At 39.8% G+C, this 20845-nt stretch overlaps 2 protein-coding genes and 1 pseudogene across 2 annotated transcripts; 2 read left to right on the top strand and 1 right to left on the bottom strand.

Annotated features, from left to right (window-relative positions):
* Positions 1-143, bottom strand: part of LOC145486999 (neuropeptide SIFamide receptor-like) — a 1396-nt pseudogene extending 1253 nt beyond the window's left edge.
* Positions 144-4112: 3969 nt separating this feature from the next.
* LOC145488360 (uncharacterized) lies at positions 4113-13927 on the top strand. Its single transcript, XM_081467208.1, has 8 exons — positions 4113-4121; positions 4864-6291; positions 7281-7910; positions 8301-8624; positions 10491-10529; positions 11513-11587; positions 11782-12003; positions 12692-13927. The coding sequence occupies exons 2-8, from the start codon at positions 5001-5003 to the stop codon at positions 13018-13020; spliced, it is 2910 nt and encodes a 969-aa protein (XP_081323334.1). The 5' UTR covers positions 4113-4121; positions 4864-5000; the 3' UTR covers positions 13021-13927.
* Positions 13928-17313: 3386 nt separating this feature from the next.
* Positions 17314-19412, top strand: LOC145488358 (uncharacterized). The gene is made up of 3 exons (XM_081467206.1): positions 17314-17367; positions 17710-17809; positions 18415-19412. Exons 2-3 carry the CDS (start codon positions 17716-17718, stop codon positions 19209-19211), a joined length of 891 nt encoding a protein of 296 aa, XP_081323332.1. The 5' UTR covers positions 17314-17367; positions 17710-17715; the 3' UTR covers positions 19212-19412.
* Positions 19413-20845: the final 1433 nt, after the last annotated feature.

Genomic DNA, 20845 nt, shown 5'->3' with positions numbered 1-20845 from the left:
TCAGGTACAATGGAAGATTTTACATTGGTGCGTGTTTTTATGTAGCCGATATTTACGTAAGTCATCTTGACTTGATGTTGTCATTCTCGCGAAAATAAATACCGTGTGGCACAAAATTTTTTGCGAATCGACAATTTTTTGTGTTTAGCGGGAACTAAGTTTTGCGATTGTAGAAGAGTAGATTTTCTTGCTGGTTATATAATTTTTGCGATTTTCGGGAAGTCGCATTTCTACATTTATTGAGTCCACAGAAATTTTATTCCGCAGAAACCATATAATTGAAATTGAAACATTTTCGCGATTTTCAATTAAACTGCATGCTGAATTGACGAGTGTAAAACACAATAATCTGTGTCATTCTATTACAGTTACATCGTGCTTTTGAGTGGCTGATGGCAGCAACAAGATTTTACTCAGTGTATGCATAATTTAGCCCGTGGAAAAAATTTTGCGGGATTTCTTTTTTCCGCGGGACCTTTTTTTGCGGATCGTGGAAAAAACCAGAAATAGAAGAACCCGCAAAATTTAGTGCCACCCTGTTCTTTACGACTTGGCAAGTTCGCGACGTGCTTGATGACAGGGAGATCCGCTGTCTATTTGCGACAATAATTAGGATTTCTTATTTCGTGGGTAGCGTGCCAATGTAAAGTGACTTATCAGCTAGTGCCAAAAATTGCTTTTCACTTTATATATTTGAAAATAGACGTAAAGTGGATGCTGACATTGTCCTAAAATGTCACCGCTGCGCCAAATGAAGCAGCGACAGCTGGTCTTTTTTCAGCTCTGCCTGAAGTATGATTATTAACAGTCTTAAGCTTTCCTTCTTCCTGTGATTAACTGGTCGTGCATCAAATTTTCCATTAAGACAAGTTAGTGAGAAGACTGAATGCTGAACGTTAGAATTCTTATATCTCTCGAGCTCAATAAAATCATCCTGATTCCCTATCAGAGATTGCTCCTTGTCCTAGTTTAAGGTGGCTGACAACAGCTTCCAGTAATTTCCAAGATGCAGATTTTAATTAGTTATCACAATCACTTTTACTGATCAGTCGATGTTACAGTCATGGTATTAATCTGCCCAATATTGGTATCTTGTCTCAATCCGATCATTTTACTTCAATGAAATTTCCGAAAAAATAGTTCGTGAAACCATTTCACGAAAACAAAGCTGAATCTGATTAGTGTATTTCTTCCTGCTTTGAAATACTTCCTCAAAGATGAATTTTATTTGCACGTGTTGTTTTCCTTCAGAATCGCCGCTATATAGATATTCAATTTATGCGTGTTGCACTGAATCACAGTTGCACGAGGGTCTAGTGTTATACTACAGATAAACTCACTGGCACAGTTGTTCAAAGTTGTAAAACCAAAAATGAGACGTGAAATAAATTTGTTGTTTTTTCGGTAACCATACATGTCTAACAAACGCCGATCAAAAGATGACTTTTTTCAAATTTTTGTTAGCGCTCAGTCTGGCCTTGTTCATAGTTAAAATTTCTTTGTGGTTTCTTTTTTTTTTGTGGTTCTGCTTCATGATCTTTTTGACATTTCATGGCCCACTAAGTATGATTGGTTTTATACTGGTGGCGCCCTCAAATTTTGCTCGACCATACTTCCCCGCTCGCTTTTTCTGCTTTTCGCTTGAAGAGTGATGAACAGCGACCGCTCCTCATTTATGTTCTCAAAATAAAATTTATTTTATCATTATTATTACTTTAATCCCTAAAGGCTTTTTCTTCAGAGTAGTTTTTCTTTTTCACTCAATAATGTCCCGGTTGCAGTTGTGTGCTGTATTAAAGTAGGTGTCTGAAGGGAACACATTTGAGCATCCCATGTGATAAGATCGTGCAAATGATTGACAGAAGCTTCCTAGCCTGTTCATGCTTCCCACAGAGTCAACAAACAGTGAGTTAATTAGGGGTCAGTTCTCTTTTTCTGAGAAAACCAAGCCAACAAAAACCTCACCGCCTTTTGCTGTAACATGTATGATAAAACACTAACATATCAGAGAGTAGTAAAACTCAATATTGCAGAGTATATAATTTCAATTCATCTGTGTTCCCAATAAAGCTACCGTCAACTGAAATTTCAGCGTAAAACAATATTTACTTTACTGTTCTAACTTTTTCCTTAACTTTCTCTGCCTGCACTTTCTAAAACCGGTTTAAAGATAATAAACTACTAAATTTATTGGCTCTATGATTTTGTTTCATTTTAACTCTAACATAGCTCATTCAACGAGAACTTTGAACACTAAAAGTTTAATTAGCAATTACATGCTCCTCTTGAAGAAAACTTTCCCTCATTTGTTTTGTTAACGCCAACCGTGTAAACATATGTTATTTTATGTTGTATTGAATGCGGAATTACCCTCTTAACTTCGCTCCTTTAATTACAGGTTGATTGTTAAGAATGACAACTTTTCGCTTGTCAAAAGGGTTTGCGGGTCTATTTAGACTCAGTCAGAAATATTTGTGTTTAATTAACCGAACAAGGAAGAAGAGATGTTTACGTTTTGAGGCCTCCAAACTGTCGTCAAAAGTAGGACTGTCAAATACAACTGTTAGACAAGACACCTTTAAACCAGAAATCAATAATAATGTGTAACAGTCGCTAATTAATTTTTAGCTATTATTTGGCGTAGAAGCGCATTGGGATGGGATTAGCGCCCTTTACGATTATAAAGTTAGATTAATAAAAAGGCTGAGCCGCGAGGGGAATGGTGAGTAGTCAAATTGAGAGTTGAATTTTTCCCCGCGACTTTGACGCTCGCGAAAATTTCCCCACGGAGTCACCCCTAGTGTGTGCGACTCCGCCGCCAAAGCAAAAGCACTCACGCGCGATATCCCATCAGCTACACAGGCAAGTTGAAGATCTAAGATTAATTTAAAGTATAGCATTTTTGTACAGTTCAAAAATCTTGTTCAACGGATCAAAGCCCATGGTTACTTCCACCACATTAAAAGAATTTTAAGTCTTTTTTTAAAGAAAAAAGATCATCAGAGTTTAAAGTGCTGCGATATTATAAGTGTGTGTTTTTATTGCTTGCAGTCTTCAGTGAGAGCCGTGTTTCTTTTTTTCAAAATCAATTCAAATTGTAAGATTACAAATTTAATTTAAGTGCCGTTGTATGTTGACATCAGTTTTGACTCCCTCGACTTGTACGCCCCGAGTTTGATCTGCCAATCAGTGCGTGCGAAAATACCGATATTTACCGGTGTTGTGTAAAATATTTTGAACAATTTTGCTAATGCTTGAGAGACTTTGGAAACTTAATCTTTTCCTTGTTGGCTGGCTAAATCGTCAGTGTTGTTCATAGGAGACGTCAAGCGAAAATATAGCAGTCTGTGTAGGCCAAAATAAAGGTATCGGTGTGTTTTTCACCCTTGCTGATTTTAGCCAATCATGAGGCGAGTAATAACTGGAATAATTCCACTATTATGTCACTGTTTTGTGTTCGTGCCTACGGCACCAGTCAAGATTACTTCAGTTATTTTCTCTGGTGCTTTCAAGCGTTCTGGTGATTGTTAGGCTTTTTCGAAAATAAAATGCTGTAGCTGAAAATAATCCTTTTTAGCAAAATTTGGAATCAAGAAGCCATTTAAGGTAAGTCTGGTGCTTTGAAGTTTTTTATGCTGTCGATTTGAGGTTTAAAACGTTCAAATGCTGCGCTGACTTCCTAGTTTAGAGGCGTACCAGTTCTTACACCCTAAAGCACACGCTTCAATGATCGCAGTCATTTCAACTGTTGAATACTTGATTGAACATTTTGTTTCGTTACTCCTGGAAATTTGTGATATCCTGAGCTTTATTTCAAGACATTCCCTGACAGAACCAGAGGTATTAACTGCAAAATTAGTTCTTCCTTTTCCAGGTTGGGTTAGAAAACTGAGTTGTTTTGGTGTTATGTTAGTTGTTTTTTCTCTACCCGTTGGCACTTAACACGACAATTCTCATTTGCTTGTAGGTTTGACAGCATAATCTCATCTTGTAGCGCGCCGAACAGAAACACTGCCCTGCCATGTATAGTTTCAGATTTCTTGCGACGCTCAGTGTTTTCCTAGGATTTTGTATTTTGGTTTTTCAAATTCGACCGTCCTCTTCCATGCCAATAGAAGGAGGTAAGAACATTTCATAGTAGGTCATGTGCTTGTATTTGCACGTTTATCACATACCTGCACTCTGATATAGCTTCTCTTATGGGGTTAGCTATTTTCGCATTGTAACCAGTTTTAAGACAATCCTGGACAAAATTTTTCACGGATTTTAAAAATCAACAAGTAATCTTTCCTCTTTCTCTCTTTCCCAGACAAATTTAACGGTGAAAGTTGTTTGTCTTTATTCGTTGGTTGTTTGACCAAACATCTAAACGCAATAATAAGCGTAGCATGATCGGTATGTGGAAAATGAAAACGAGCGCCAGCGCGGGCATTTGCACTCACGCTGCGCTTGCATTCTGCTTGTGTCTGCTTTGCTAGTAAAACCCAGGCGTTACTTCCTCTTGTAAGGTCAATCATATTTCAGACAGGTGACAAGAAGCGAAACGATCAACTATAAAGTGTATTGTCTTGATGTACTGGCAAATTCTCCAAACAAACACTTTCAATGACACACGATAGTCAGTAGCGAAAAGTAATACTTTAAGCTCACCACTGAAAGAGCTGTGGTGTTTCGCAGTCCGAAGTGTTTTACAGCAATCTTATCGTTTAATATACCATTCTTCACTTTAATATTTGTCTCTGTTGTTAATATATACAAGCTCCAAGAAAGCTGTTACACTATCGACCAGACTGGCTTTATATTGTTGAACGCGTGTTTAACGTTAAAAAACTACATGTCTGAAAGTGTTTGATTTCTTCGCAGACAAAAATATTGACAAATATCAAGGTATATTCGACCTGATAGCTCAAAAGCTACGGAATTTGAGTCAAGTAAATACAGGAGATAATAATCAAAACATTCGAAGATCATTTCTCTCTGTGACAACCCTTGGCAACACGATGAATCAAAGTTCAGTGGCACAAAACACAACCAATGTGAACAATACGGCAGAGTTGAGAGGCGCCACACAAAAGCATCAAATAAACGGTCAAAATAGTCGAAGATCATATGTTCCTACGGCGATTGGTTATAGGGGAAACTTATTGGCGGGAAACCCATCAGCAGCAAACCAAATGGCGGGAAGATCACCGGGCGGAAATCAGGTGGGAAATTTTCCCGTCAGAAATCTATCGGCTGCAAACCAACTGACCGGAAATTTTCCCGCCAGAAACCCAGCGGCTGGAAACCAACTGACCGGAAATTTTTCGGTGGGAATCCGACAGGCGGCAACTTTTCCGAACGTCACGAAGCCAGCTTCTAATTTTTTGACAAACAGGGAACAGACTGGTGCGTCAATGTTCCCCACTTCTTTAAACGACGGTCCTACCTCTCATGAAGACCGGAGTGGCTTCTACACGAATATTTACAGGCAGCCATTGACTTATGATAGGAAAGATACAATTTACCGCCAAAATCTGCCGGTATCCAACCACTACAGTCAAAAAAATATCAATGCCTATGGAACCATTTCGTCCCTATCGGCCGAGCCTAGAAGGACAGGATTCATTCCACTTAACCAATATGCCCAAAGCTATCAAAATTATCAGCAACCGATCGGTCACAAGGGACCTAACTACCAACAGTATTCTAGCTATTCAGGATACCCAAGCTATCAGCAACAGCAGTGGAGGCGCGGTTACTCAGCAGGCCATGGTTACCAAGTTAGTTATCCGGGAATATCGCAACAATACAAAGAACCTCGTGATCGAGTTCCAATACTTCTGGATAAGAATTGGTCCGTGCCAATGACAATGAAAGAAAGTGAAAATCACATTTACAATAAACATGACGACACGTTATTGCCAATGCCATCAACTATACAAAGGAAACTCCCAGAGAAACCTGCCAGAAAGAGCACATCTCCTAGGATCCAGTCCCTTCCGGCGGATAATATTCCAAGCTCTGGCTCGGGGTCTGGACTTGACGATTCTGACGTCATATCTGATGAACCTGATGATACTACCGCTGACATTCAAGAATCAAAGGAATTTAGTGTCAGTGGAAGTGGTGACAACGATGAAGATTTAAATGGTGATACTTCTAATGTGGCCTTCATGTTAGCTGGCACGCACAATGACCGCATTAAGCCTCCCTCGTTTCCATTGCCTGGTCTACCGATGAACTTGACAAGGAAACAAGCTCTTGATATTTACAAATCAGCTTTGTACTTCGCTGGTTTATTACGGGAAGGTAAGTGGTGAGTACGCGGCACGATTAGACCAAGAAACTCGGCTTACATACAAAATGCGAAAGTTCATGACATAAAGTTAGGCTATCAGTGTTTAGGGGGCAACTTGCACCGTTTACAAAGTTCTTTGTATTAAGCCAGATGCCCTTACCCCTAGGAACAAAAGAGATGCAGTTTAACAAGCAGAACGAATCAAAATAGGGGTTTTAATGAGGTCCAGGTCAACTCTGTTTGTTGCCTGCTCATTGCCTTAACAACAAAAAAAAATCACTATCTAGGTACAGCGAAAAACTTGAGGAACGATACAAATTCATAGAATCATTTTAAACTAAGGCATTAATCGTTCTTACAGAGGGATTTCTTGGTCTTGTCGCCGTTGCGCCTTTGCTACTGACAGGAAATGCCTACGAAGAAGTAATACTCAGTACAGTGACTAAACAGAAATTGAAGAAGACAACTCCAACAGACTAACCCCGAAACTGAAAACTCATCAAAGAAACTATGTACCAGTCATTCAAGGAATGACGGACAGTTTAGCCTACAGAGCGGTACAACAACGACAAGGACACCTCTCTTACAGCACACTTCAGCCGCCACGACTGAAAAGACTACACTACGACAGAGGATGACGTTACCGTCTACATCAGAGTAAACTGCTCACAACGTAAATAACGAAAGACTTTCCTTCTTTTCACGGACAGTGTTGACAATCACTCTTTTGAGTTTATGTGCTGACCAGAATTACAGTTTGACTGAGCCAATCGCTGAAATAAAATTACAAAACTTGAGTTATGACGTTTGATACCTTTACTGTTGATCTTAAAAAGGTTTGCCATGACAACTGCCTAATGTTAACCTGATACATTTAACCATACTGTTAACCTGATATTTTTAAACTTTAGTGAAACAAACGAACAGTAGTGTTGATTTCAGTTCGCTGTTTCGAGAGTGTCGGGTCTAACATTAAACTTCTATGCCTCTATTCTGCCAGATAACTTAGACAAAGACAAGGCAGGATCAGGGGATGACGTCATAGATGACGGGGATAGAGGTGATAATAAAATCGATGATGAAGATGACGATGATGATGCTAACGACGATGACGACGTAACTATCACTGATAATGACGTCAAAGAAGCTCTAGCTGCGTCAAGTGGAGAGCTACCCGCAAGCGGTCAACCAATTAGCGACGTAGAAGCTTCTGGTAGCCATTCAGAAGCGCCTGTCACCCAGTCACAGGGCAAAGACAACGATACTGTTGTAAAAGGCGAAAGCGAGGATCAGAAGACAGCAAGCGATTCGCAGAAGCTCGTCAGCGAGCCACCAAAGGAAGCCGTCCAGGCTCCACCGCAAGACAACTCGGCCCAGAAAGTCGAGGAAGAAGCTCCAAAAGAAGAAGAAGATGCTGATAAAGAACAAAGCAAGCCTGAACAGGTTAAAAATGTTGAAGACATCAACGCCGAGACTCCACCACCAGCTGATAGCGACAAACAAGCTACTGATTCTACCGTGCAAGACGATGATACACCACCACCTGATGAAACCCAACAAATGAAAGAAGCTCAAACAAAATACGCTGAAGACCAACAAGAGGAAAAAGCCTTATCTTATCTAGCAAATGGTAAGAAGTTGTTCTGTGATCATATCTTTTTTTTCAGTGGGTTTTGACAGGTTTTAAAGTTCCTGGTTTCAGTCAATGTCATCATAATAGCCAAGTTATTGCCTCTGGCCAAACAAAACAAGCAAAAATGACACACTTATTAAACCAATCAAAACTGCAATAAAAACATGGAATGATTGTCAAGCGCGGGAAAACCGGCAGCCGCGCGGGAAAACGCGTTCAGGCCAAATCTTAATGGGTTGTGTTTGATTTGACGAAGAACAAGGCTCTTTAGTCTAATTCGTCAGATCACGTATCTAATGAAGGAAAATAAATTAAAGTTAAAAAAGCATTTAAATAAATGTTAATTTGAGCCAGATAGTACTACATTTTTAACAATACTGTCTTAAGCTCGTCAAAGCGGAGTTTACTCATCGCCGTCTCAAAGGACTGTCATATGCAAAGACACGATCCAGAAAATCTCCTGCCCGCCCGAGCAGAGGATAAGAATCTTAAACGCTGATTATGGTGATACGGGTGATGTGGGATGCCTGAAAGAAGCTAATCCGATGCCTTCCGGCATGTGTCGCACGCCTGGAGCGTATGAGACAGTGAAGAGACAGTGTGATGGCTTGGAGGACTGTAATTTGCTCGCTAGTAACGGCGTGTTTGGAGACGCGTGCCCTGACGCAAACAAATACCTGGATGTGAACTACGAGTGCGTAAATAATCCGGGTAAGTTGATTGAAGGCGATTCTTTTCATTTTCATTTTCATTTTCACGACTGGATTGACTATAATGGGGTGGCATTTTCAATAGAGTTACTAGAATGGGGTCGCACTTTTGGGTGTAAGAGATTTCAAGTAGAGATTTCAAAATGGGAAGATTCGGGGTGAAAAAGTTGCTACCGCTCTACATTCAGTTTAACAAATGTGTCACTTTATTTTAGGATGAACTAGTTAATATGCTTCATAAGGTAGATGCATAAACACAAAGTGACTAGGTTGGGATCGCGAAAATTACATTTGACTAAGATGGGGTTCGTAATTGGCCACAGAATGTAATGGATCAGGGGTTTCGAGAGGCGAGCGGCACATACTCAGCGAAAATTGACCCAAGTGCCTCCATGCTATTCTCGTTCTTAGAGTCCTCTTTTTTGGTCACGTGCTCGGCGTTCTAATTTTAGAGACTGACAAAACGAGTGGCTCTGGGGAAAATAAAGATGGGAGGCAACGTAAGGTTGCTGAAGGTGTGAGATGTGGAAGTTTGGTGGGGCCCAAGAAATATCGTAAAATAGGGATTTTAAAAGGTTCTATTCACATAATATGGGGCTTGTACAGTCCTAAACTAGAAGTGATGCCTCCGGAGATACTTTAGGTTATAACTCAGGTGTGGGCTCAAATTCTTGACCTCGACGCACTATTAAATAGAAAGTTAATACCACGCCTCCCCTGAGCTAATGGAGCAGCTCAGTAACGAGTTTCTAACATGAAGTCAAATGGGGCAGAAGAGATCGAACCTTACAGTTCCTCATCGGGGCTATTGAAATTCATTTAATTTCTTTGCGTCTAAATTAAATCTGAATTTCACTCGAACGGCATGTGAAAAACTTAAATTTGCCACTAATAACTTTATAATTGAAACCTCTCACAAGCACCACAAATGGTCGCTAGTAGGTGATATGGTTCAGCTCAACTTAACAAATCTGAATAGATCGGAGAAAGCAAAAAGTTTCTTTTGCAGGTATTAATGCAACTTCAATTAGGTGTAAGAGTATAGTCCCTATTTTTTCACCGACCGCGCCCTCGTTTAAAATTACTCTTGCGACAGTATTTTCGCGCCATTTTTGCGCTCGAAAAATCTTCCCAAGTACCGCCCTGTGTCTAAATAAAGTCATTTGGAAAGGTCTGTTATGACTTAATTTTCAATAGCCAATCACGATCGAGATAAGTCATTGACTACCTGCAAAATAGTCACTTCTGTAAAACACGTAAGCTGGCGTAAAAACAAATTGCTGAAGTTTGGAAATTCGATCCTGGAGTGCTTCGACCTAACGACATGAGGAGTTTATTTATCAACGTTTTTGCATTCTTTGTTTCTTTTGCTTTGTTAAACGTTGTTTACGCAGGTATTTCAAAAGTCATGTTAGGAAATTCATCTGGCCACTTCTTTTGCTGAAATATGCACGGGAGTCCGGACAAGTTGATAATTTCTCGTATTGTTTTCAATTTCGTAGCTCCTTCATTATATTGGTACGATCTTTGGAAGTATCATTCTAAACCTCAACACGAACAAGGTTCTCAGTCACACGTTTCATTAGATAATGCCGCCTTTGGGATCGTTTTTATTTATATCCATACGTCTAACATTTTGAAAACTTTGTGTTGATGTTTAATAGCACACAAAAAGTTTGCACCTCCACCTCCTCCACCTCAACAAGTGGAGAAATCTTCTTCTGGTCTTCAGCCTATTATTCAGTTGCCACAGTTCATCTTTCAAGGTGTCTTGTTTTTGTCTGCACGCTTTTGTAAGTTTTTTCGGTGAAATCAGCCGTCATTTGAGGCGTATTTAATCACAGGATGTTTCTTCGTTTCTTTTTAGTACCGTATCCAGCCGCTCCCGCTCCAGGATACAATCAGGGTAAGAGACAAGTTGCTTATTCGTAGTGATTAAATTGATTAATAATTGTTGTTAATTCTAACTGTAAATCGTTGATAAAAATATATATTTTCTCGGTGGCTTGACCATACGCACTTAACACGTTAATCCAACACGAAATCTGAAACTTTATGACCATGAAGAGACTTCAAAGATGACAGAAATGAAAAGAAATGAAAAAGTTCTTGTAGATTATAATGAATTTATCGCTGCTCGGGAGCAAAAAACTGACTGCTTGGCAGCTTCCAAGACAATTCTATCTTTTTTTCCCGCAAACTTGCATCCGAACATGTTTACCTCAAACTGTGACCTGCGAAAAGAAGACAACCTCAATTGCCATCTGGTGGCCATAATGTTTCGGATTGCATTATCTTTTGACAATTGGTGTTTTAGAGCTCTCGTAATTATTGTAGACTTATATGTTTTCTCCATTGCAGGTGAGTAGTTTTCTTATATTTTGCTGGGTTTCGAATAGACGAGATAACGATTTGAACCCAGGCGTGGTCGTTACACCTTACAATCGTCCTTATACTCTTGCTTTCATTTTCCATTCCACGCCTGTTTTAATTATCTTAGACCTATATACTTTATGATTCGTAGCAAGGTCCTTTTCACACTGAAAACAAGTTCTTAGTACTTATATGGCTTGTATATCTCTCAGCATAAAACAGTTTAACAAACAGTGGAAAGAGTTTTGATTTAGGCCACAATTTTGCCGATGTGGTTTTCATAATGCGGTTTTGCCTGTCATTCAAACTGGTATACGATCGCAAAACGCTAATCGTGTTCATCAGGAATGCTATCATTTGAAAACAGAACACTTTCGTATCCGAGTAGACGGCAAAAGTGCAGCGAAGCATTTACAAGCGTGTCTTAGTGGACGGTTAGCGAAAAAGATAGCTATACTTTTGCACGTTTACACCTTTACTTTGCCTTGACGTGGTTTTCCTCTATTGCGTTAACAGCTAGTTACCAGCCCTCCCCGCAGTATGTGAATCCTCCGCCTCCGCCGGTCGCCTATGCCCCAGCACCCTATCAAGGTGAGTGCTAAAATTCAAACTTCTCGCCTGAATCACAACAAACGCATGCGCAACTGACCAATCAGAAACCAAAAATATTCAACGAGCGCCAAGTGCGGGAAAGCGCGGGGTCACAATTCTTTTGTTTTTTTAGTTATGGCTTTACATAGTAATGGTAATGTTTTATATTGGCACTGTTTCTTTGATATTTTTAGCTCCATCTCCTGCTGCATATGCCCCTGCCATGGGACTCCCGAATCTTTTACCCTCAAGCCCGTATGTACCGCCCGACCCGTGCAGCCCGTGCAACACGTGCGCCCAGTGCTCGTTACCAGTCTGCAGCCCGTGTACTCAGGCATGTCACGCGTTCACGTGTCCTCCGCGCATCCCAGCTAAACTACAGCCTTTGTGGCAACAATGGAATGAAAGAACCGCAGGTAATTAACGACTGTTTTGTACCGAACTCCCAATATCAATTTTTCTGCACATTCATAACCTGCACTGAGTTGTGCACAAATAATACGCGATATTTGTGCAGTTAGGCCTTGTTTGCACTAGCGATATAACGACATAATAAGTTATGTAGCATCGGTATAAAAATATTAAGGAAAAGATCAGTTTTTTTCCTTATGCCAGTCTGTTATGTTGTTATCATGTCGTTATATTAGGATTTTCATAACGACATTTCATAATGACATTATTTCCTTCTTATGTCGTTATGCCGTTAGGGTGAACACAGGCCTTAGTAATTTTGTCCTTTAGTCGCCATGGAAACCATAAGCACATACGTAAGTTGCTTTTGGGTTTCAAAGACGTCGTGGTAGTGATTAGAAGACATCTCTTTGTTTTATCGTATTTTGACTCACACTGAGGGCGGGCGAAAATACAGCAAAATACTTAGCCATTGCACTACCGTACCTAACCCGTCTCAATTGTTCAATAATACCATACCTACATAGTTCTCACATTTTTACCAAGGTTAACATATACAATCATTTCATTTCAAAATGCGCGCCTATATCTTTAGACAGTTAACTTCTTACTCGCGGTTTAAGAAATTTTGCTTGACGAGCTACTGTAAGAAGTATTAAAATTTCAAGCAATGTTAATTACCTTTAATTCTAGACATGAGCCGAATGGAAATGGCAGCGCTCATCATTTCACCTCTGCCAAAACTTGCCGCTCCCACAAAAGCACCGGAAACAACCGAGGCGTCAGGTGCAGCCGAGGGGTCTGAATCCGAGTCAGGTGACGAAACCACTGACGAGGATGCTCTGTACGAGGCCAGCAAGAGGTCTCGAATCCAACGAGTGAAATCACAGCCAAAATCGAAAAAGGCTACTTTGACTGCGCACAAAAAAGCCCATAATAAGGAGGACAGCGAGCAAGGGTTTCTAAGAAACAGTGACTTAATGGTCTCTTCTGGAGATGCAAGCAGCGGCTCATCAACATGAGGTGTGGAAATAGAAATACTCTGAGTGCTCCTTTAAACAAGACCATATCCAAGAGGAACCGAAAGTGTTCAGTGCCACCGTAACGTTTGACGCATAGAGAAGTTGTGAAACGTTTTGACATTAGGGAACTTATTTTGTTAACTCAGTTAAAGAAAACCGGGCAAACGAAAGTCGCGACTTCACTGTAAGTGTTTGCCACTCTGTGAACGCCTGATATGTTCGTTCTTTAGTCGATACGGGCGAACAGACGTGAAAAGTAGAAGAATGAAAATTTATGTTATTTGAAAATATTAGAAAACAAATCTGGCGTTTTCCATTCAAGGGAAACTTTAAAATAACTAACTAGCTTACAAACTTGGCATTTACATGGGAATGTGATTATTAACCTTTGTAAAATTTCAATCTCTTAGACGCCACAAAATAATTTGGACCGTCGAGTAACGCTCCTGTTAGTGTTGCGTGACAGCTAAAGCAATGTCTGCGAAGTGCAATGCTTCTTGCAGAAATCCCCAAAATTCAAAGATATAAATAGTGTTATGATGTATAAAGCTATATTTTTTATTTGAAACGGGGATTAAAATGTATGGAGTGGGATCTACTAAGCTGCTTTAGTTGAATATTACTGAGTGAGCAAGACTGCTGACGTGACTGTGAATATATTTTCATTCATATGTTACATTATTGTAAATACGATTATCAAGATGTTGGTTGGAAAACTTTATTTTTAATAATAAACCACTGAAAACATTTGAGCTCGTTATTGGTAACCATTTCTTTTGGGTGAAGTTGGAATAACAATGATTCCACTCTGGTTCCCTTTCCTCGTGTTCCACTGCTCTTTATGTCACTGATTTGTCTAATTCCAGTTCTCATCAGAATTCCATAGCAAGATCAGAACCAGTATAAATGGCTGACGAACGATTTGTGCCATACAGCTTCCCAGGGGCGGCGGGGAGACTGGGCGGGACATGTGGGGGGGGGGGGGGGGGCGATTAACCTTGCTTCTCGTCAGTTTCCTTGCATACCCTGTTGCATACCCTGAAGACCATACCTTTACTTCTCCATCCAGGTGGAATGATCTTCAGCATGCCATTTATATTTAAGGCAGTCTCATGGCTGCGGTAACCCATGTTCCCTTACTCCTTATAACACTTCAAAATACTTCAAAACGCTTTTAAAATAAATCTCGTGTTTTTGTAACAACTCCCGCTGAACATAAACTGGGTAACCAATCCCAAAATAGAAAATTCAAGGCGATGTTTATAGTACTTTCTATTTGCTTTGTTTTCGTCTTGTTTATTTTATCCATAACCTATTGTACAAATTAACAACAAATTGTCAAATCGCACAACAGATGATAAAGGGAACAGTCAAAACCGGTACTAAAACCGAAAATGTTAATTTTACGTACTCCACTCAGTCAGCCACTAAAATCATTGCTCTCAGATTTATTTTGTTTTTATTTTGAATTAGCTATTCTCGCAACGCTGATCTGGTAGAGAGGTACTTCCTTGTGACGAATATCTTATATCTTTGATTACAGCTAGCTAACACCATAACTGAGAAATTCACTACAGCCATATGAGTCTATAAATAAAAAGATTTGTTTTAATATTGTTTATCGCTTTCTTTCGATGGCTCCTGGGGTCATCGCCTTTTTCTCACAGGTGCCTAAATATCTTCCAAAGGTACTTGGCAAAGCACGCCGTAAATGGTTAAACAAACTGTCTGGAATTTGGAGTGTCGTCTCTAAAACTAACTTGTCTCTAATCGGTTCACTGACTGACAAGGAGTGAAAAAAATGCTTGTGATAAAAAACAAGGCTGTGTCTACAAAGTCCAACTTCAATCTAACGGTGTTTTTCTTTATAATTAAAGAGAAACCAGTAAAGCAATTTGTTATGTTCTTGTCAACAGTTATTCAATGACCTGTAGACCACACATTCTATTGTGACTTGACCGTGAATAAATATCAGTAGTGTCTAACAGACGGTGTTGTTTGTTAGTCGTCTTATTTGATAATATACTGAGATCCTTATTCAATGGTCCGTCTGGCAAAACATGGCTAATTTGCTTCAGTTACGCTAGAGTAACAACATTTTCGGGCGGGCCAAGAGTAAGCTACAGAACTAACTAAAAATTCTCATCACCCTCCCCCCCTACCACCGCCCTAATGTAAAATGGGCTTTTGAAAGAATTTTTAGTTCAATGACATAGAAGAAACGTTGTTTCTGCAAATGTTCTTCGTGGTTATTCAGGAATAACTAAGAGTGCAGACTCTAATGGTAAATTCTTGTTTAACAAATGCCCACTGAGCAAGGTAAGAAAGTTGACTCGAGTTGGATGATTCACGTGTAATAATGGAAACATAGTTTTATAGTTAATAAAGTATTGGTCCATTTTTCTGTTAGCATGATCGTGAAAAAGTTGGCTTTTTAATTTGTGCTATGATTTATTCGAATGGAGTTGAGAGAGAGTCCACGTAGAAGTGACTACGAATGGTCGACACAAACTTTGAAATCAACCCCTAAATGGAACCAGAAGAGCTTTTTGTGGGCGTGGTTTTGATTTATTTTCTCTCCTAGGAGATACCAAGTCTAAAACGATAAGTTGTTGTCTCCATCTGTTCAGACGTTTAAGCCAGTGCCGAGATCATGACTCAAACAGTGGCCATTTAAGCAGACTGAGCGGTAACAAATCCTTGATTTTAACCCCTAAACGCTACGACGATCAGTCCCATCACATCTCAGTGTGAGATGTCGCTCCCCACTGGGATTGTCACAGTTACAATAGAGATTTAAAATGTTGGGAAAATTAAAGTCTAAAAAAGTTCATTTTAACTGTTGTCATGTAGTTTTAGTGGACATTACTGACACAGTTTGACTGTTCAAGTACTGGGCCATTCACTACTATTTGTCAACATTTCGCCATTTTTCACGTTCAAAGAAACTCCACATAGACCTACCTAATGACAAAGTAAGGAGCAGATGAGCTTAATAACTTGTCACGGTTGACCGTTTTCACGTCTTGTAGAATTGATTTAAGTATCAGTAATTTTTCCTTTATTCTTTCCGCGGATTGGAGGCATGAAATACCCTAAGAGGGTCTAAGAACAAGGTTAAGTGATTAATTGTTATTAACAGTTTTAAAAGACTATTTTCCAAGTTTCTGAATTGGTTGCACATAAGATAAATTTGCAAATTAATTAAATTGTTAACTTGAAAGATGAAAATGCTTCTTACTAGACAGATAAGACACAATCAATACTTACACCATGAACATCAGTTGACAATCTTTAATTGGAACACGAGCACAAAACAAACAAATCTCGCCCACTCGTTTATCCATTTTTTTTTTTACCTTTTGAAGGAAACTGTTCTCTATCCGTTTAGTTGGAAATGGGCTGTGACGTGTTTTTCTGACCTTGCTTGTTTCAAAGAATCGGTTTATCTTCACGCTTAAATGTGACAAGAAGGCAAATTCAAAGACGGAGTACCCACTGGCTTCTCTGTGCAGACTGATTCAGTTCTGTGTCTTGATGTTCAGTGACCTTTGTCGACACGATATTTGTCATGGTTTCACAAAAAGGGCGTGTAGTAGCGGTGAGTTGCACTTTTCACATTGAAAACGGCGGAAGAAGGCATTGTTTTTGCCCGGTGACAGATGAGAAACCACTTCTAACAACGTTAACGAAAGATGAATTTCATTTCAAGGGCAGGTATTCTGTGCCCTGGTCAAAACAAGATTTTTTGCGAGCGAAATTTTCCTTGTGGTAGAAACGATGAAGCATCAATTTTCTGGAAAACCTTGTATTTAGATAAAGCTAGCTTTTACTGTGCGAGATTTTGAATGGAAATTTAAAGAAATTGAAAGATTTTCAGTAATAGGCGATAGAGATTAAATAAACTTCCAAAGCGTTTTTTCCCTCACCAATTTCTGGTGTTCCCTTGTCATTTGCTAACGACACGACTGGTGAATACTAAAATATTAACGATATACACTGACCTGATGCGGGGATACTGAGCTTAGAAAGTGACCTTTTGAAAAAGCAATCGAAACAATTCCATCACAAAAAAACAATATTAGGTCGACGAATATTTCTGGCAAAAGTAAAATACCCTTTGCGAGCGTCAAAGTCTGGCTTTGTTTCCCAAAAAGGGGCTTACGCGCGAAATGCGAATCACCTCACGGCCCGTGAATAATTAACACGCCACGGTCTTGACCTGAGTGAATCAGGGATTACAAAGACTGGTGAATAATTTAACGTTTCCGGGACCCTGGCATAAAACGTTTTATTTCAGTTTATCATAATTCAATCCGTATTCAAGGAGGTAGCCTCAGAGAGACGGTAAGTTGGGTCATCGTTGTAATAGCCGAATTGATTCGTTTTGGTTCAACGCAAACCAATAGAGGGGTACAGGAAGCAACTAATAGAAAACTAGGTGCGAGAAAACGTGGTTTATGGTTTATTACGATATAATAAATCGAGATAAAACGAAGACTAAACGCTTACCTCAGACTTGAAGAAGTATTTGACTTGACTTGAAGAAGTTAGGTGATGGTAAATAACTTTCTTATCACATTCAACAAAGTCTGGACTTAATGATTGTGCTAAAGTTAACTTCAGTTTAAAAGGCAAGTCGTTTCATTTGTTGAAATCTAACTTATCATTATTGGTGCATTTTCACAGCCCATCATGGCTCCAAAGGCGTTATTAGTGTGTCTTTTAATTGTGGCGGTTGCCTTCGTCGAGGCCGGGAAACACCCAAAAGCTAACAAGATAAAGAAAGGTGAGTTTTGTTCTTTAATTTTTCTTTAGAAATGGCCGCACGGGTAGCTTGATAGGGAATAAATCTCCGTGAATGAAAGCAGTGGTAGAAACTCGAAATTATCATGTTAAATGGCAAAAGGAATGATACAAAAAATACCTATTGTAGTTGTTATAACTTGGACGATTTAATCTACATTATTCTTATATCTGTGAACTTGTGGTTCACCTCCCTCTACGTATGTCATCGTATTTCATGATCGCTTAATTCGTGAAACAACAACAGATAAAACGCACAATTATTTACAAGTTTTGGTTTAGGTGGACTGAGAGCTTCTCCTTGATGAATACGTTGCTTGAAATATCAAGCCGAGCCAACCTACAAAGTTATGAGAAATTGTAACAATTAACACGAAAACTTGTTTTGAAAAGGTTTCGGATATATTTAAAGGGCGCCAAGAAAAACTTCTGGCCACACGTAGTCCACCTTAAACCACCTGTCATGGGAGTCAGTTAGTATAAACAGTGCGACTGGACTAAATTTGGCTCGTAATTGACGATACGAGAAATTGAAATAGCTAAAAAATTGATCTAAATAGTAATTCTTTTTCTTTATCTTTCCTTTAGTCAAAAGCAGTCAAGGATCCAAGAAGTGTGGTCCATGCTCAGTAACCTCCTGCGCACCTTCATGCCCGCCGGCATGCTGTGCCCCACCCCCACCCCCACCATGCCCACCACCTTGCCCTCCCCCATGCCCTCCTCCATGCCCACCACCTCCACCGCCGTGCCCTCCTCCTTGCATGACCCATAGTATACAGCACTCTCACAGTCAGTCATGGGCACCGGCTCCTCCACCACCATGTCCACCACCGTGCATGCCCCCAGGTCCCCCTCAGTCTGTACACCACATCCATCATGTAACTCATCATCATATGTTGCCTCCTCCTCCCCCACCCCCACCACTTCCCTGCCCACCACCATGCCACACTGCTAGTGTTATGCATCATCATACCCACCAATGGGCTCCTGCTCCCCCTCCACCCTGCCCACCCCCATGTTCCCCTCCCGGTCCACCACAAAGAATCCACCACGTTCACCAGGTCGTCCACCACATCGTGCATCCACCACCACCCCCACCACCACCTTGTCCACCCCCATGTGTCATGAGCTGCGCTCCATCTTGCCCAGTGTCTTGCTGTAAGAAGAACAAGGTCAAGGTCGAGGATGATGGCTCTGGCGAGGACCAAGTCGACGATGACGACGACAAGGTCGAGGAAAAGAAGGAAGATGAAGCTGACAAGCAGGAGGACAAAGAGGAAGAGAAACAAGAAGCGAAACAAGAGGACAAACAGGAAGAAAAACAAGAAGACAAGACTGAGGAAAAAAAGGAGGATAAGAAAGAGGAAAACGACGATGACGATTAGTTTAACCGAGCTTCATAGTTAGGTTTCATTTCGGTGTATGTTACACGAGGAGTTTAGCGTCCTGAAAGATGCGCTTGTGATGCATTTTACCTGAAGTACGCATGCTCGTACGCTTGTGAATAAACGCAACCCTCGATCCACCTTGTGAAGTTTGCAGAAAAAAAAGTTGTACATGTGGTTATTGATATTTAATTAAAGGTGAAGCGTTTTAAACTATAACTTGTTTCTTGATTATGTTTGAGTTGTAATATAAAATAAGTGTCGTTGATCGAAGTTTACAGTTAAAACTATTTGCTCAGGGACAAAAAACAGCAGCAGCAGCCGCAGCAGCAAAAACAACAACGACGACGACACTTAACAAACAAAAACAACAAAACTGGCAAAAATTACAGAGCTGCCTACACACAGGGGAAAATAGTAAAAATTTAACTTGAAAGTTAAAACTCTTCATTGAAACGTTTTCTAACGCCTGAAATTAAGAATTTTCCCACACCCCCATTTGCCCATCTCTTTTGCTAAGAATGGAATTCACTGACCCACCCGACCCTAAATTGTTGTGGGTACTATCGTCCCACTCCACCCGTCCTTTGCGTTCACCAACACATATTTGTTTCTAGAAGGTTTTCTAAAGTGTGGCTTATTTATTTAAATCTATTTATCCAAACTTTTGCTTTTCCCATGTGTTATAGCGTAAATGTACTCTGGACCCGAAAAGAAAACGCAATTTTTTTTTGTGTACATGCTATAAAGGTTTTTTTTGAATTATAACGTTTGGGTACCCAAATTCTGGTACTAATTTTCCCCTCTTTGGGTGATCAATAAATTTTAAAAACAAACTGTTTATCGGGCTTTGTTGCTTTGTTCGTGCTCCTTGGTACAATAACGGTATTTTTAAATTTAACACGGGTCATAAAATAAATCAAAGTTAAGCGTTTTATTAACATAGGCATCTTTTAGAAAAAAAAAACAATGGGTACAATGACCATAATGTAGAGAAAAACAATTTGACGAGCTTAGCTATGCGTCCCGAAGAGAATTTCTTTCTTATTTTCTTCTTCTGCAAGTCATTCTGTGTTGGATTGTTAGGAATTCCTGGTTATTCATATTCACCTCCTCCTTCTGTCGTTATGGTTTGATTTCTTTTATCAGAAATCATAAAACAAAAAAGCGGCCGCTTTATTAGAACAAAGAACCGTTAAAACGGCTCTGGTTTTATTGAGGACTAATTTATTACATGTTTGCTTTGTCAATTGCGCACGAAAATATCTGAGGAAGTTGTTTTAAATAGCGTAAAGAACCCCATTGTGGTCATCTTGTAAGCTCAGACGGATCTTGAATACAAGCACCTGTCTCGGAGGTCAATAAAACAAAACACCAAAGCGCTGAAAGGAAAAGGGTTGGATTAAGCATAAGTTAAATCCACATTTATCAGCGCACGGGGACGCGAGGAAATACCATAAAAAATGGGGGAAAAAGGTGGCGATAACTTTAATTTAAAAATCCTTTTTCTGAGGGAATTGCGACAAGCAAAGAGGAAGATTATGATGCAACGGTTGATTACACAGCCCATACGGGTACCTGGCTCCCGTGAGAAAATGTTTTGACTAGTGTCATAAAATAACCAGGTACCAAAA

The sequence above is a fragment of the Orbicella franksi genome, chromosome 5 (assembly GCF_964199315.1).
Source record: "Orbicella franksi chromosome 5, jaOrbFran1.1, whole genome shotgun sequence".
Taxonomy (NCBI): Eukaryota; Metazoa; Cnidaria; class Anthozoa; order Scleractinia; family Merulinidae; genus Orbicella; species Orbicella franksi.
Note: the sequence above shows the minus strand (reverse complement) of the source record. Positions and strands in the feature narration are given on the sequence as shown.